The following is an 18846-nucleotide window of genomic DNA, read 5'->3' as shown; positions in this document are numbered from 1 at the left end:
CCCTCCATGTCCTACTGCATGTTATACTACTACCCCCTACTGGGCCCCTCCATGTCCTACTGCATGTTATACTACTACCCCCTACTGGGTCCCTCCATGTCCTACTACATGTTATACTACTACCCCCTACTGGGTCCCTCCATGTCCTACTGCATGTTATACTACTAGCCCCTACTGGGCCCCTCCATGTCCTACTGCATGTTATACTACTACCCCCTACTGGGCCCCTCCATGTCTACTGCATGTTATACTACTAGCCCCTACTGGGCCCCTCCATGTCCTACTGCATGTTATACTACTACCCCCTACTGGGCCCCTCCATGTCCTACTGCATGTTATACTACTACCCCCTACTGGGTCCCTCCATGTCTACTGCATGTTATACTACTAGCCCCTACTGGGCCCCTCCATGTCCTACTGCATGTTATACTACTACCCCCTACTGGGCCCCTCCATGTCTACTACATGTTATACTACTAGCCCCTACTGGGCCCCTCCATGTCCTACTGCATGTTATACTACTACCCCCTACTGGGCCCCTCCATGTCCTACTGCATGTTATACTACTAGCCCCTACTGGGCCCTTCCATGTCCTACTGCATGTTATACTACTACCCCCTACTGGGCCCCTCCATGTCTACTGCATGTTATACTACTACCCCCTACTGGGCCCCTCCATGTCCTACTGCATGTTATACTACTACCCCCTACTGGGGCCCTCCATGTCCTACTACATGTTATACTACTACCCCCTACTGTGCCCCTCCATGTCCTACTGCATGTTATACTACTACCCCCTACTGGGCCCCTCCATGTCCTACTGCATGTTATACTACTACCCCCTACTGTGCCCCTCCATGTCCTACTGCATGTTATCCTACTACCCCCTACTGGGCCCCTCCATGTCCTACTGCATGTTATCCTACTACCCCCTACTGGGCCCCTCCATGTTCTACTGCATGTTATCCTACTACCCCCTACTGGGTCCCTCCGTGTCCTACTGCATGTTATACTACTACCCCCTACTGGGCCCCTCCATGTCCTACTGCATGTTATACTACTACCCCCTACTGGGTCCCTCCATGTCCTACTGCATGTTATACTACTACCCCCTACTGGGTCCCTCCATGTCCTACTGCATGTTATACTACTACCCCCTACTGGGCCCCTCCATGTCCTACTGCATGTTATACTACTACCCCCTACTGGGCCCCTCCATGTCTACTGCATGTTATACTACTAGCCCCTACTGGGCCCCTCCATGTCTACTGCATGTTATACTACTACCCCCTACTGGGCCCCTCCATGTCCTACTACATGTTATACTACTAGCCCCTACTGGGCCCCTCCATGTCCTACTGCATGTTATACTACTAGCCCCTACTGGGCCCCTCCATGTCCTACTGCATGTTATACTACTACCCCCTACTGGGTCCCTCCATGTCCTACTGCATGTTATACTACTACCCCCTACTGGGCCCCTCCATGTCCTACTGCATGTTATACTACTACCCCCTACTGGGTATACATTAACACTACAACCCATAATATGTGGTTCTGGTGAAAACAGCAGCCAGGATATTGCCAATCACCGCCATTCATTCCCATCCTTCCGCTGCCCTCTTGTGGCCACTTCCTGTATCACTCATTTATCTGGAACATGAGAAGACGGCGATGAACTTCAGATGTAGGACAGGGAATGCTGTGTGTGTGTGTGTATTGCTTGTGCCTGCACACGTGTGTGTGTGTGTGTGTGTGTGTTGTAGGGCTACACAATTAATCAGATTCACATCAAAATCCCAATATCCATATCGCGAGAGATCTATATCATATGCAATATTTTGAAGCGCTACTCAGCCGCGTGTAACCTCTGTGTTTGTAGATTTAAAGAGAGAGATGTAATTACTGTATGTGTATCAGTGAGAGATGTAATTACTGTATGTGTATCAGTGAGAGATGTAATTACTGTATGTGTATCAGTGAGAGATGTAATTACTGTATGTGTATCAGTGAGAGATGTAATTACTGTATGTGTATCTGTGAGAGATGTAATTACTGTATGTGTATCAGTGAGAGATGTAATTACTGTATGTGTATCAGTGAGAGATGTAATTACTGTATGTGTATCAGTGAGAGATGTAATTACTGTATGTGTATCTGTGAGAGATGTAATTACTGTATGTGTATCTGTGAGACGGGAACATGTCTAACAGTAGGAGATCACCTAGTGCGTGTGTGTGTGTGTGTGTGTGTGTGTGTGTGTGTGTGTGTGTGTGTGTGTGTGTGTGTGTGTGTGTGTGTGTGTGTGTGTGTGTGAGAGAGAGAGAGACAGGAACATGTCTAACAGTAGGAGTTGACCTAGGGGCCATCTGTCATCATTACACACCTGTAGGGAAGAACAGCAGGGAGGCCGGGCTGTCAGAGGGGCTGACGGATGGTGTGTCTGCGTGTGTGTGTGTGTGTGTGTGTGTGTGTGTGTGTGTGTGTGTGTGTGTGTAAATCCTGTCATTACGTCATCATCCTATCAGGGTACTGAACATAAAGTTACTCCTCACATCTTCTTCCACTCTTCCTCTAAGGTCAAATAGATAAGGATTTCCTTCAAACTCCGTGTCCATTTATTTGATCACAAAATGAACAACTGTTATGGATACTTCAGCTAAGCCGTCCAATATTAGCAGCTACCTGTAGATTGGTAAGATATTGCCTTGGGTTTTCTAGGGCCTAAAAAGCACTATGACCACTGACTGTGCCTTAGCTATTTTCTTTCTTTCTTATTACGTTAGCAATTCCTTTTCTACTGAACGCTGCTCCTAGTGTGCAGTATGATGGAGTGGGAGGTCTGGGGCAGTTTCCTTTGCTCAGTTATTGTAAGATAAACTACAACTCACCACTTTAACTAGACCTAGAACATTACAACCTCCTCCCAAATGTTCTGAAAATATATCCTTATCTGCTTGTTCTATTTTCTCTCTCTTTTTCTCTCTCCTCCCCCACTCTCCCTCTATGAGTCTCTCTCTCTCTTTCTCTCTCTCTCTTTCTGTCTTTCTCTCCCTCTCGCGGCATCTCTGTCTCGCAGTCTCTCTCTCCTCCCCCACTCTCTCTTTCCGTCTCTTGCTCTCTCTGTCTAACCAAGTAGAATATTGTTTGTCAGGCTTCCCTGGAAACCACAAGGCAAATAACCTCTATTGGAGAGCAGTACCCCTCCCTCCATGTGGACCAATACCTTTTAGTTGAGAGGTAGTGAACACTACAAGAGAGATGGGTTGAATTCATTACGGCATGCAATGTGAAACATTTTAAAACGTTTAGCTACGGAAAGCGGATATGAGCGTTTCTTATTGGACAAGTCCAAGTAGTCCCACCCTGTTTCAGTCAGTTTTCTTCCGTTTGGTGCCTAATGTATACACACCTGGTATCACTTTCTTGTGCTTCCATATTGATAGACAGTAATCTCTGGTTTAGGGTTTGGAGTTCTCTGCTGTCTCTACTCTACTGTAACAAGTCATGAAGATTGAGGCAAGTCAACATCATAATCTTGCCACTGGCTTTTGATCTTTCTTTGATTCATTCAGCCAAGTGACTTCAATCTGTTCTCTCTCACACTTACAAATATGATAAACACACTAAACACTCAAACAAACACATACAAACACACACACACTCACACACACACTTCTTAAGTCACCACACAGAACAAGAGCGGTCAAAATGGGATGTTTATACAACTGTTGAAAGACAAAAACACACCCAGCCTTAGTTCCTCCTCTCCTTGCATGTGGCTTGTGGCTGTACTCAAACCCCCTGAGTCTCTACCAATGCTCTGTGAAAGTACAACTCCTTCCATCCACGCACGCTGGGCCCTTTCCAGCAGTACGCTATAACGGAAAACGCTTTCCGGAGCGAATCTTCCCAGAGCTGTGTATGCTACACACACACACACACACACACACACACACACACACACACACACACACACACACACACACACACACACACACACACACACACACACACACACACACACACACACACACAGAGACACAGACACGGACGCACGGATGCATACACACACACAGACGCACGGATGCATACACACACACAAACACACATACATTTGCTGTAATATGTAGGTATGTGTCTTTAAGCCATAAATGGATCCAGATGGGGTTTGAAGGAGCAAGACGTTTACATAGAGAGGGCTGTAATCAAAAGAGACTGCTTTAATCATTAGAGGGCTGTAATTAAGAGAGGGCTGTAATCTAGAGAGGTCTGTAATCAAGGGAAGGCTTTAATCAAGAGAGACGTCTGTAATCAACAGAGGGCTGTAATCAAGAGGGCTGTAATCAAGAGGGCTGTAATCAAGAGAGATGTCTAATCAACAGAGGGCTGTAATCAAGAGGGCTGTAATCAAGAGAGACGTCTAATCAACAGAGGGCTGTAATCAAGAGACGTCTGTAATCAAGAGGGCTGTAATCAAGAGAGACGTCTAATCAACAGATGGCTGTAATCAAGAGAGACGTCTAATCAACAGATGGCTGTAATCAAGAGAGACGTCTAATCAACAGATGGCTGTAATCAAGAGAGATGTCTAATCAACAGATGGCTGTAATCAAGAGGGCTGTAATCAAGAGGGCTGTAATCAAGAGAGATGTCTAATCAACAGATGGCTGTAATCAAGAGAGATGTCTAATCAACAGATGGCTGTAATCAAGAGAGACGTCTAATCAACAGAGGGCTGTAATCAAGAGAGATGTCTAATCAACAGAGGGCTGTAATCAAGAGAGATGTCTGTAATCAACAGAGGGCTGTAATCAAGAGACGTCTGTAATCAAGAGGGCTGTAATCAAGAGAGACGTCTAATCAACAGATGGCTGTAATCAAGAGAGACGTCTAATCAACAGAGGGCTGTAATCAAGAGAGATGTCTGTAATCAACAGAGGGCTGTAATCAAGAGAGATGTCTGTAATCAACAGAGGGCTGTAATCAAGAGAGACGTCTAATCAACAGAGGGCTGTAATCAAGAGAGACGTCTAATCAACAGATGGCTGTTTGGTATTTTTCTCCTTCCCTATTTTTCTGGATAAATGAGACTGGTAGGCTGTACTGTGTGGTGGGTTGTATTGACTGGCGGGCTGTATTGACTGGTGGGCTGTACTGTGTGGTGGGTTGTATTGACTGGCGGGCTGTATTGACTGGTGGGCTGTATTGACTGGCGGGCTGTATTGACTGGCGGATTGTATTGACTGGCGGGCTGTATTGACTGGCGTGCTGTATTGACTGGTGGGCTGTATTGACTGGCGGGTTGTATTGACTGGTGGGCTGTATTGACTGGTGGGTTGTATTGACTGGTGGGCTGTATTGACTGGTGGGCTGTATTGACTGGTGGGCTGTATTGACTGGCGGTTTGTATTGACTGGCGGGTTGTATTGACTGGCGGGTTGTATTGACTGGTGGGCTGTATTGACTGGCGGGCTGTATTGACTGGCGGGCTGTATTGACTGGAGGGTTGTATTGACTGGCGGGTTGTATTGACTGGCGGGTTGTATTGACTTGTGGGCTGTATTGACTGGCTGGCTGTGTTGACTGGAGGGTTGTATTGACTGGCGGGTTGTATTGACTGGCGGGTTGTATTGACTGGCGGGCTGTATTGACTGGCGGGCTGTATTGACTGGCGGGCTGTATTGACTGGAGGGTTGTATTGACTGGCGGGCTGTATTGACTGGCGGGTTGTATTGACTGGAGGGTTGTATTGACTGGCGGGTTGTATTGACTGGCGGGTTGTATTGACTGGTGGGCTGTATTGACTGGCGGGCTGTATTGACTGGCGGGCTGTATTGACTGGCGGGCTGTATTGACTGGCGGGTTGTATTGACTGGCGGGCTGTATTGACTGGCGGGCTGTATTGACTGGCGGGCTATATTGACTGGCGGGCTGTATTGACTGGCGGGCTGTATTGACTGGTGGGCTGTATTGACTGGTGGGCTGTATTCTGCTGAAGACACACATGGCAGTGATTATGGTCCTGTGTTTATCTGAGCTCAGTGAGCCCTCTCTGGGGCTGACTTGTCCCAAATTACAACCTATTCCCTATATAGTGCACTACTTTTGACTAGAGCCCTGATTTTACCAGGTAAGTTCACTGAGAACACATTGTAATTTACAGCAACGATCTGGGGAATAGTTACAGGGGAGAGGAAGGGGGATGAATGAGCCAACTGGAAGCTGGGGATGATTAGGTGGCCATGATGGTATGAGGGACAGATTGGGAATTTAGCCAGGAGAACATGTCAGAGTCAAAGGCTAAAGATACACACTCAAACACACACAAATACAAAAGCATGCATGTGCAGCAGAGGAGGCTGGTAGGAGGAGCTATAGGAGGACGAGCTCATTGTAATGGATGGAATGTAATTAATGGAACGGAGTCCAACATGTGGTTTCCATATATTTGATGTGTTTGATACCGTTCCATTCATTTCATTCCAGCCATTACAATGAGCCTGTCCTCCAATAGCTCCTCCCACCAGCCTCCTCTGCTGTGCACCCACGCTCGCACACACCGGCAGTCACAGACACACACTGACACACACACACACCCCTCACATGGGTGAATTCAGATACAGTACAGTATCAAATATCATGCAAACATGAAACTCAAACCACTTACACAAACACAGAGCTGTCAAATATAGTGATGGTCTGCTCTGTTGGCTGCAATATGGAGCACTTTCCATCCACTACACACACACACACACACACACACACACACACACACACACACACACACACACACACACACACACACACACACACACACACACACACACACACACAGTCTCTTCCCCTTTCTCTGTCTGTCTACTATATGATGCAGTTTCCCACTAGAGCAGCAATATAAACACAGTGACAGGTTGACACTCCATCGCACCTCCTCCCATCGGAGGTCACGACAAGCTCACACAGGCAAGACCCCACAGGCCCAGCCAATCAGAGACATTCTTAACGACGGGGTCACAGCATGTCTTTGTGCACTCCCTCTGAAACTTGTCATCTTTATGACTGGGAAAGTTCACAACATTACTTTCTCACTAACACTTCTTACTTAGGAGCACACGTGAACGGGATCTGAGCATCGGAAAGTAGATTTTACAATAATTCCGAGTCAATATGTGAACACCATGACCAGATGATTCACCCCCATCTGGATCCAGTCTTCTGACTGGTTTTCTGACTGTTCTGTTCTCAACCCAACATGCTGTCACAAGTGAGAGTGGATTCCCTGCACTGTGGTTAGTTACACAACACCGTTTGGCAGCTGGACCGATTTATATAGACATAGATAATGTTTCAAAGTAAATGAACTTTAATGAAAGCTCTCTCTGAGGATATTGTGGGAGGAGGGAGAGAGAGAGATGAGACGGGGGGAGGGGAGGAGTTACAGTAGGATGTACTGGTCAAAATGACAGAATATGTTTTCACTGCTTAATCACTTCTATTTGTCCACATACTGCGAAAAGAAATGACATGGTATTCCTGCATGACTGCGTCCATACACGGATAAGGAATATACTATGATTCTCTTAACATGAAATACTTGTGTCATGTTCATTAGACAACAAATGGAAGAAAACATACTAAAACAGGGAAGGCCTACCTGGACTTCCACTTAGCGTAGCAAAACATTTTAAAACGTTTTCCATTGTGTGCCCTAATGTGTGCCCCCAGGATACACTAAATCAATGTGGTGGAAGTCTGAGACGTAGGGGATCCATAAGGAAGGCATTTTGGAGTTCATTTAAGGAAAGGTATGGTAGGCAGCTGGTGTTACCAGAGTACCATTAGAAGATGAACACATTTCTCGTCTGCTGAGTGCCAGGAAATAGGCAGATATGTGAATCAATAGAGCGAGGTGTTAGGGGATTGGATCATCTCTCCCAGGTGTGACTCAGTGTGTCAAGCTGACCTCACAGACCTAACACGCAGAAAAAAATCCTTATTACTGAGTAGGGCTGGGCGATAAATCAATATAAATAATTAGACGTAATTACTTCCCTCAATAATGATATAAAAATGTTTAGATTCATTTTCGATAATGTCGATATAGAATAATTAGGTACAGCAGTCCATTTCACCTCTGACGCAGCAGGAACGTGCGGAGAAGTGACAAAATGCACGTGGAGAAGTATACGCCCACTAAAAACCACTTAGCACCTCGAGTGATGGAGTAGCCACTGTTAACCACGAAAAATGAGGGATGTAGGCCAAAACAGTGGCAGTGATAGCCCTGGAGAAGGAGCAAATCAAAGAGAATGTTTTGGTAAAGATGAAATGTGAAGTTAGTTGTCTAAATTGGATCTGAGTAAAATCCAGACCTTGCCTCGTAACTTGGTACGCCCAGAGAATTGCCCTAAAGGCGGTTATGCCCACTTCTGACCCGAGGGTATAAGACATGTGAGTTAAGTGACTATTGGGAAATAGGAAATCAATAAAACCAATTTTCCCATGGTGCCCCAGGTTAATGAGTGTATAATTGCCTGATTCATTTAATCACGTTATTATAAACCGTTAATCATTCGATGAGCCACAGTCGCCACATTAACCAATACAACGTCATGACACAAGTCAGTTAAGAACAACTTCTTACTTACAAGGCAACAGTGGGTTAACTGCCTTGTACAGGGGTAGAAGGACAGATTTCTACCTTGTCAGCTCGGGGATTCGATCTAGCAACCTTTCGGTTACTGGTCCAACGCTCTAACCACAATTTGTTCAGGCATTCTTGAGTCTGAAGCAAATATGCACCTTTTAAACATTATGATAATTATCGTTATCGAATGAAAAAAAAGATATATCGTGATAATATCGTGATAATTATTATTACTTATAGCTGACTACGTAGACTAACACAGGAAAGTGGTACTTAGCTGACTACGTAGACTAACACAGGAAAGTGGTACTTAGCTGACTACGTAGACTAACACAGGAAAGTGATACTTAGCTGACTACGTAGACTAACACAGGAAAGTGGTACTTAGCTGACTACGTAGACTAACACAGGAAAGTGGTACTTAGCTGACTACGTAGACTAACACAGGAAAGTGGTACTTATAGCTGACTACGTAGACTAACACAGGAAAGTGTACTTAGCTGACTACGTAGACTAACACAGGAAAGTGGTACTTAGCTGACTACGTAGACTAACACAGGAAAGTGGTACTTAGCTGACTACGTAGACTAACACAGGAAAGTGGTACTTAGCTGACTACGTAGACTAACACAGGAAAGTGGTACTTAGCTGACTACGTAGACTAACACAGGAAAGTGGTACTTAGCTGACTACGTAGACTAACACAGGAAAGTGGTACTTAGCTGACTACGTAGACTAACACAGGAAAGTGGTACTTATAGCTGACTACGTAGACTAACACAGGAAAGTGGTACTTAGCTGACTACGTAGACTAACACAGGAAAGTGGTACTTAGCTGACTACGTAGACTAACACAGGAAAGTGGTACTTAGCTGACTACGTAGACTAACACAGGAAAGTGGTACCTAGCTGACTACGTAGACTAACACAGGAAAGTGGTACTTATAGCTGACTACGTAGACTAACACAGGAAAGTGGTACTTAGCTGACTACGTAGACTAACACATGAATTAGTTTTGATGGAGGTGTGGTAACATATTTTCTATTGGCCGTATGAAAGTATGCAACAAGCAATTGTAATATGGTGGTTGGCTCTAGCTAGTAATATCCTTTCAATATCCCTTTTCAGAAAAACGTGTAAGTCCATGATGTATAGACCTTTACTGGTTGGTTTTAGTGCAGGTAGCTAATGCAGGAACAGTCTGTCGTCACCCAGGCTATCAATCTGTAGCTCATCTCTTCCTCTCTCAGGCTTCTGATAGTCTGATTATCTATTCATGTCAACATCAACACAGTAGGCTATTACAGGGACAGATAGGCACACTACGCTAACTGTAGTGTGTGTGTGTCAGGGCTGTGATGATGGGTCAGTAATCTGAGGTCAGGGGCATCTGAGGGGAGCAGTCCAGTCTAGCTGTTCCTCAATTAGTGTCATATCACACAGGGGTCACAAAGCCCCTCCCCCCACACACACACAGAGCCTCTCCCCACACACACACAGAGAGCTCCTCCCCCCACACACACAGAGAGAGCTCCTCCCCACACACACACAGAGCTCCTCCCCATACACACACAGAGAGCCCCCCTCCCCCCACACACACAGAGAGCCCCTCCCCACACACAGACAGAGAGCCCCTCCCCACACAGACAGAGAGCCCCCCTCCCCACACACAGAGAGCCCCCCTCCCCACACACACACAGAGAGCCCCCCTCCCCACACACAGACAGAGAGCCCCTCCCCACACACAGACAGAGAGCCCCTCCCAATACAGACAGAGAGCCCCCCTCCCCACACACAGACAGAGAGCCCCTCCCCACACACAGACAGAGAGCCCCTCCCCACACACAGACAGAGAGCCCCTCCCCACACACAGACAGAGAGCCCCCCTCCCCACACACAGACAGAGAGCCCCTCCCCACACACAGACAGAGAGCCCCTCCCCACACAGACAGAGAGCCCCCCTCCCCACACACAGAGAGCCCCCCTCCCCACACACACACAGAGAGCCCCCCTCCCCACACACAGACAGAGAGCCCCTCCCCACACACAGACAGAGAGCCCCTCCCAATACAGACAGAGAGCCCCCCTCCCCACACACAGACAGAGAGCCCCTCCCCCCACACACACAGAGAGCCCCTCCCCACACACAGACAGAGAGCCCCTCCCCACACACAGACAGAGAGCCCCCCTCCCCACACACAGACAGAGAGCCCCTCCCCACACACAGACAGAGAGCCCCTCCCCACACAGACAGAGAGCCCCCCTCCCCACACACAGAGAGCCCCCCTCCCCACACACACACAGAGAGCCCCCCTCCCCACACACAGACAGAGAGCCCCTCCCCACACACACAGCTTCTGGAGTGTGTCCATGTGTAGGCCTGTGGTAGTTGAATTGAAGCAGGAGGGTTGTGTCATGGGTTATTTTTATCAGACTGGTGGGAACAGGCCTCTGACTGCCTCTTCTCAGCAGACAGCCTAGACTAGACTGGCTCGAACATCTGGGGGAGATATCTTGGGAACAGGCCTCTGACTGCCTCTTCTCAGCAGACAGCCTAGGCTAGACTGGCTCGAACATCTGGGGGAGATATCTTGGGAACAGACCTGGGTTCAAATACTACTGGAAATCATTTCAAATACGTTAGCTATGTTTGATTGAGCTTGCCTTGCAAAATTGAGCCAATAAAATTGTCTGAAAAGTTTAAACCCCACCCATTTGGCACTCCAGGCAGACTAAAGTACTGTAAACCCTGAAAGTATTCGAAAGATTTCATATAGTTTGAACCCTGGTCTGCAAGAGAAGTAGTTCTGGAGTAGATTCCTCTCTGAGGCTTTGGGGACGTCTCCAAATGGGATTTTAATGCTTCACCATCTGAATTATTTAAAAGAGTAAAGCCAAGCTGTTAGTGGATGCTGTTAACACAGCGAGGGAAGCTAGATATGATTTGCTTCAACCAGCCATAAATTAACCAGACAATCTGTCAATAAAGCAAGCCAAGTTACATATCAAACCATGCAGCCTATACGGTCTGTGTCTTGTCTGAATGTCACGTGTGTGTGCGTGAGTGTTGGTCCATCTGCCTGTTTGGATGCAGTATTTGCTGGCCGTTCAGCACTAGTGTGTCTTGCTCGCTCTCTTTCTGTTCTTGTTAGCCTGGCTATTTGTCTGACTTGGAGTTTGTGTGTGTGTACACAGGCTGTGTGTGCAAGTGTGTGTGTGTCTGTTGATCTCCAGGTATCTTGAGGGTCCTTGTGAGATGTCGAAAAAAAATGGACAAAATGTTTCAGCACATAAGAGCCCCAGCCTGGGGCCCAGGGTCTCTTCTGATCGTCTTTAATTACCTCCGGTCTGTGAGGGACTATTTCACAGGTATCTCCACAATCTAGCACTGAGTTCTGAGCACACAGTATGAACACTCTCTCTGAGTACACACACACACACTCTCTCTTACTCACACACACACTCTCTCTCTGAGTACACACACTCTCTCTCTGAGTACTCACACACACACTCTCTCTGAGTACACACACACACACTCTCTCTGAGTACTCACACACACACTCTCTCTGAGTACACACACACTCTCTCTGAGTACTCACACACACACTCTCTCTGAGTACACACACTCTCTCTCTCTGAGTACACACACTCTCTCTCTGAGTACTCACACACACACTCTCTCTGAGTACACACACACACACTCTCTCTGAGTACTCACAGACACACTCTCTCTGAGTACACACACACACTCTCTCTGAGTACTCACACACACACTCTCTCTCTCTGAGTACAGAGAATAAATCAACTTATACGAAGGCTGTAATTTGAAAGTCAGTGCTTCACAGAGAGCTGTGCCCATTGCGCCCACACACCATTGCTTATGCATGCTTCTATTCTGAAAGTGCGACCCACCCACAGAAGACCTCCGACACCTTGAACATGTCTACAGACACACACGACTCAGAGAAAAACAAGAATGCACTAAAGTTATGTATACAAATATACAGGACCAGTCAAACACTTGGACACACCTACTCATTCAAGTGTTATTTTATTTTAACTATTTTCTACAATCTATAATAATAGTTAAGACATCAAAACTATGAAATAACACATATTGAATCATGTAGTAATAAAAAAAAGTGTTAAATGAATAAAAATATATTTTGATTTTAGAGTTTTTAAAGTAGCCACCCTTTGCCTTGATGACAGCCTCGCACACTCGTGGCACTCTTTCAACCACCTTCATGAGGAATGCTTTTCCAACAGTCTTGAAGGACTTCCCACATATGCTGAGCACTTGTTGGCTGCTTTTCCCTCACTCTGCGGTCCAATTCATCCCAAACCATCTCAAGTGGGTTGAGGTCGGGTGTTTGTGGAGGCCAGGTCATCTGATGCAGCACTCCATCACTCTCCTCCTTGGTCAAATAGCCATTTCACAACCTGGAGGTGTGTTGGGTCATTGTCCTGTAGAAAAACATGATAGTCCCACTAAGCGCAAACCAGATGGGATGGCGTATCGCTGCAGAATGCTGTGGTAGCCATGCTGGTTAAGTGTGCCTTGAATTCTAATTAAATCAACAGTGTCACCAGCAAAGCACCCCATACCACCTCCTCCATGCTTCACAGTGGGAACCACACATGCGGAGATCTGTTCACCTACTCTGCGTCTCACAAAGACACACCGGTCTGATGTCCATTGCTTGCGTTTCTTGGCACAAGCAAGTCTGTTCTTATTGGTGTCCTTCAGTAGTGGTTTCTTTGCAGAAATTTGACCATGGAGGCCTGATTCACGCAGTCTCCTCTGAACAGTTGAGATGTGTCTGTTACTTGAACTCTGTGAAGCATTTATTTGGGCTGCAATTTCTGAGGCTGGTAACTTTAATGAACTTATCCTCTACAACAGAGGTAACTCTGGGTCTTCCTTTTCTGTGGCGGTTCTCATGAGAGCCAGTGAAGAAACTTTCAAAGTTCTTGAAATGTTCCAGATTGACTGACCTTCGTGTCTTAAAGTAGTGATGGACTGTTGTTTATCTTTGCTTATTTGAGCTGTTCTTTCCATAATATGGACTTGGTCTTTTACAAATAGGGATTTGTTCTGTATACCTGTTCTGTATGCTCAAACGCATTAAGGAAAGAAATGCCACAAATTAACTTTTAACAAGCCACACCTGTCAATTGAAATGCATTCAGGAGACTACCTCATGAAGCTGGTTGAGAGAATGCCAAGAGTGTGCAAAGCTGTCATCAAGGCAAAGGGTGGCTACTTTGAAGAATCTAAAATATATTTTGATTAATTTAACACTTTTTTGGTTACTACATGATTCCATATGTGCTATTTCATAGTTGTGATGGCTTCACTACTATTCTACAATGTAGAAAAACCCTGGAATGAGTAGGTGTATATATATAGCATGGGAAAAACAAAAGGTCACACATTTACATATAAAATATGGTATGCAATTAAAATATGTATCTGAATTAAAGGTTTGGCAACAGTGCAGAGGATATAAAACGTAAACATTAACATATAAAACTGAAACATGACCTTATGTCATACAGTGAGGGAAAAAAGTATTTGATCCCCTGCTGATTTTGTACATTTGCCCACTGACAAAGAAATGATCAGTCTATAATTTTAATGTTAGGTTTATTTGAACAGTGAGAGACAGAATAACAAAAAAATCCAGAAAAACGCATGTCAAAAATGTTATAAATTGATTTGCATTTTAATGAGGGAAATAAGAATTTGACCCTTCTGCAAAACATGACTGAGTACTTTGTGGCAAAACCCTTGTTGGCAATCACAGAGGTCAGACGTTTCTTGTAGTTGGCCACCAGGTTTGCACACATCTCAGGAGGGATTTTGACCCACTCCTCTTTGCAGATCTTCTCCAAGTCATTAAGGTCTCGAGGCTGACATTTGGCAACTCGAACCTTCAGCTCCCTCCACAGATTTTCTATGGGATTAAGGTCTGGAGACTGGCTAGGCCACTCCAGGACCTTAATGTGTTTCTTCTTGAGCCACTCCTTTGTTGCCTTGGCCGTGTGTTTCAGGTCATTGTCATGCTGGAATACCCATCCACGACCCATTTTCAATGCCCTGGCTGAGGGAAGGAGGTTCTCACCCAAGATTTGACAGTACATGGCCCCGTCCATCGTCCCTTTGATGCGGTGAAGTTGTCCTGTCCCCTTAGCAGAAAAACACCCCCAAAGCATAATGTGTCCACCTCCATGTTTGACGGTGGGGATGGTGTTCTTGGGGTCATAGGCAGCATTCCTCCTCCTCCTCCAAACACGGCGAGTTGAGTTGATGCCAAAGAGCTCCATTTTGGTCTCATCTGACCACAACACTTTCACCCAGTTGTCCTCTGAATCATTCAGATGTTCATATGCAAACTTCAGACGGGCATGTATATGTGCTTTCTTGAGCAGGGGGACCTTGCGGGCGCTGCAGGATTTCAGTCCTCACGGCGTAGTGTGTTACCAATTGTTTACTTGGTGACTATGGTCCCAGCTGCCTTGAGATCATTGACAAGATCTTCCCGTGTAGTTCTGGGCTGATTCCTCACCGTTCTCATGAACATTGCAACTCCACGAGGTGAGATCTTGCATGGAGCCCCAGGCCGAGGGAGATTGACAGTTCATTTGTGTTTCTTCCATTTGCGAATAATCGCACCAACTGTTGTCACCTTCTCACCAAGCTGCTTGGCGATGGTCTTGTAGCCCATTCCAGCCATGTGTAGATCTACAATCTTGTCCCTGACATCCTTGGAGAGCTCTTTGGTCTTGGTTATGGTGGAGAGTTTGGAATCTGATTGATTGCTTCTGTGGACAGGTGTCTTTTATACAGGTAACAAACTGAGATTAGGAGCACTCCCTTTAAGAGTGTGCTCCTAATCTCAGCTCGTTACCTGTATAAAAGACACCTGGGAGACAGAAATCTTTCTGATTGAGAGGGGGTCAAATACTTATTTCCCTCATTAAAATGCAAATCAATTTATAACATTTTTGACATGCGTTTTTCTGGATTTTTTTGTTGTTATTCTGTCTCTCACTGTTCAAATAACCCTACCATTAAAATTATAGACTGATCATTTCTTTGTCAGTGGGCAAACGTACAAAATCAGCAGGGGATCAAATACTTTTTTCCCTCACTGTAGATATGGACACTGAACATCGATTTTTAACACACGTGTTGTCTGTCTATCCAATACATGCTGCTGAGGCCAGGACAGCATAAACATTAGTCTAAACTACAAAAGACCATTGACAATATGTCCACTAGTCGCATATGAGTAATGTACACCCTCAAAACCTGATTATATGAGGCTATGTACTGTGTGGGGGACGGATAAAATGACCATGTTATCAAACGTATTTGACAGACTTATAATCAATGCCATGGCTGACAGTGAGGGAGGGAGTTATGGGTGCCATCTAGCGACGAGACCGGGGAGTGAACTTGACAATAAGTGAACGTGAGTGAGTGTTAGGCTATAAATAAGACCAGAAATCCTCTCCAAAGCTTGGGTTGAAGATCAACTGTGTGCATTTCTGTCCAGTGTAGATACATGTACCATATGCATACTGTGGGTAACATACTGTGGGTAACATACTGTGCGTAACATACTGTGGGTAACATACTGTGGGTAACATACTGTGGGTAACGGTATGTAGTCTACAGTCTGGTACTACAAACTGGAAGGCGAAGAGAACACTTGACATTTTCTTCACCCCCCCCCCCCCCCCCCCCCCCCCCCCTGCCTTTGATGCGCAAGACAGCAGACAGGCAGTCTATGACCGGGCTAGCTGCAGCTCTAAGAACCCCCGGCGTGGACAGGCGGTGGACTCCCGAGTGGAGAGAGTCCCTCTGAGGGTGCACAGCATACAACTCACCCGGTCATGCTGTGCTTGTCGGTGCCCTCTCCACGTGGGAACACCTCGAATGAACTGATAATAGGCTGATCTGTGCGCCTATCCGATCGACGAACCACACACAGAGCGCATGGATTACTGCTGTAGGCTAATATATAACAGTGCACCAGATATAGTGATTTTTGCACCACCAGAAGTGACACACACCCATGCGTAACGGTCCAAAATATGGACGCACAGTTGTGGAGACAATTTCATTAGCTCGATTTTATTAAATAACACAACATCCAAAAAGACAGTACGCATTGAAACGCATGTTCGGTTATAACGTTTCATGCCCATCTAAACAAAATTCAGCAATGCCACAGATAATTCACAAAAGCCCACCGTCTGCAGTTAACTGTAGCCTACAATGAAACATTGATCAGTTCGAATTGACTGTAGGCTAACGTAATAGACCGGGTTCGCAGTTCGCAGGGTAAACCCGCATGTTTATTTTGGGCATTCCTCGAGCTCTGGAGGAGTACGTTCACTTATGCCAAAAAACACCACAACTGCAGTCCACGGAGAGATAGGGTCGGTATATATCAAGGGTCACTTTTCCCAAGCAAACATGTGCCGTTTCAAATGTTACGGGAGGCCAGATAATAACCCGTTTTGAATGGCGCGGAGTGGTGAGCTGCCAGTTTATACCCAGAATGAGCCCCATCACCTCATGCGTCACCTACCTCGAACTAATCTCAAAACTGCACCCTTTCCGAAGGAGCAGCGCTCTCTTCCGCATGATGCCCGTTTTGTCCCGGCCGAGGTACACATTTATATCCGAATTCATGGGTGCCGGACGAGCAGGCAGGTATTTACTCCGTAAAAACAGATATGCTTCTTCCTTCCACTTAGTCGGGCGGCGACAGGAGCGAGGACGGAAAGAGGCGGAAGAAAGGCTCACCCCAAAAAAAGAGAGAATGTACTACCAAACTCGCCTCCGCTGGTAAAGGGAAAGTGAGGCGCAGACTTCCCTCAGCTAACAAAGACGGGACCAAAAGCTTGAGTGCAGCATGGCTAGTGGTTTGCTCCTCCTCTCCTGAACTCCATAAGATAGAAATTAGATACCGTTGGTCTCTCGGTTCCAGAGCGAGTTACCGTTACGCAATTGGTAACCCTGACAGGATTCGAGTCCCGGGCAGACTAAGAAAACAGTAACGGTTTGCAGTTGAGTCCCTCCATCTGTTTCTAGACTCTTGAGCGCTATAAAATGGGCTGTTGATTCATATACCAATGGCTCTGAATATGCAAAAATCATGAATTGCTCCCCAAGGTCTTCATTAAGGTGAGCATCCATTAGACTGTCTCCAGGGCCATTCGAAGCTGTGGTAGAACAGACCTGCTGTTTAAACATGCTAAATCCTATTTAAACAGACCTGCAGCAAGCACTGCTGAGAGGAATGTCTGGGAGCAGGTGTGTGTACCAACCACTGAATTAGTTTGACCTGAGGGATCATAAGTTTGTGTCACAGGTGGGACTAATTGCTCTGTAATCAAGTTAGTAATTTTATTAGTTAATTGACTAATTTATTGAACACCTGAATTGTATTTAAGTTGTGTTTCTCTCTGAAGTGTGGCCACCCAGAGGAGGGATGCAGTCCAGAGGTATGGTGGGTTCTGGGAATATGGGGGAACACAAGATGGACTCCAGGGCTGCACCACCTCTCCCCCTGTGCCTTTTTTTGTTACTTTGGTTGTTAGTTTCAGTTTAAATTGCATGGTTTGTCAATGTTCCTGGGCCAGTGAGAAGGCCACTGCTGAAAGGTTAACTTTGTAAACCATGCCCTATGATGTATTAAATGCTGAAACTGGTCCTTTGTGTTTGGTCTGTACTTCCCTCTGCCTACTCAACCCAGATTGTGAGGTGGTTGAAGTGGTGAGGTCGTGAGGTTAAGGATGCTTTTGAGGACAGGCAGCAGCAGATGGCACACTTGACAAACAGACAGACCCTTGGGAAACGTGTTCTCATACACATCACCTACACAGGCTAATCGGCAGACAATCTCAAAACATTTGGCCAACGTAGGCTATATGTCTCTGAATATAACTGATTCTGTAAGCACAAATAACCTACATTTAGCACAATTTATTTTAGAAAAGACAAGTGTCATTCGTAGATGTTATGCACCGCTCCATTTTTGAAATGCTGCATGCAGCCTGCAACCCACACAAACACTTGTCTTTTCTACCATAAACTGGGCTTTATGTTAACAACCTATAGTACCGTCTTTCTGTTTGAGGATAAGGAACCTGCACTCCTTGAAGGAACACTTAG

General features: G+C 46.0%; 1 protein-coding gene and 1 long non-coding RNA gene across 2 annotated transcripts in view; one reads left to right on the top strand and one right to left on the bottom strand.

Annotated features, from left to right (window-relative positions):
• The window catches only part of garnl3 (GTPase activating Rap/RanGAP domain like 3), a gene marked incomplete in the record, with an annotated part of 164142 nt that extends 146563 nt beyond the window's left edge, over positions 1–17579 (bottom strand). The window contains 1 exon segment of the mRNA XM_029710021.1: positions 17258–17579. Coding sequence (XP_029565881.1) covers positions 17258–17361 — 104 coding nt within the window.
• A 264-nt stretch (positions 17580–17843) lies between these two features.
• LOC115159905 (uncharacterized) lies at positions 17844–18383 on the top strand. The gene is made up of 2 exons (XR_003868961.1): positions 17844–18043; positions 18144–18383. It is a non-coding gene; the product is annotated as an uncharacterized LOC115159905 (long non-coding RNA).
• The last annotated feature ends 463 nt before the right edge of the window (positions 18384–18846 follow it).

This window comes from Salmo trutta, chromosome 23, assembly GCF_901001165.1.
Source record: "Salmo trutta chromosome 23, fSalTru1.1, whole genome shotgun sequence".
Classification (NCBI taxonomy): domain Eukaryota; kingdom Metazoa; phylum Chordata; class Actinopteri; order Salmoniformes; family Salmonidae; genus Salmo; species Salmo trutta.
Note: the sequence above shows the minus strand (reverse complement) of the source record. Positions and strands in the feature narration are given on the sequence as shown.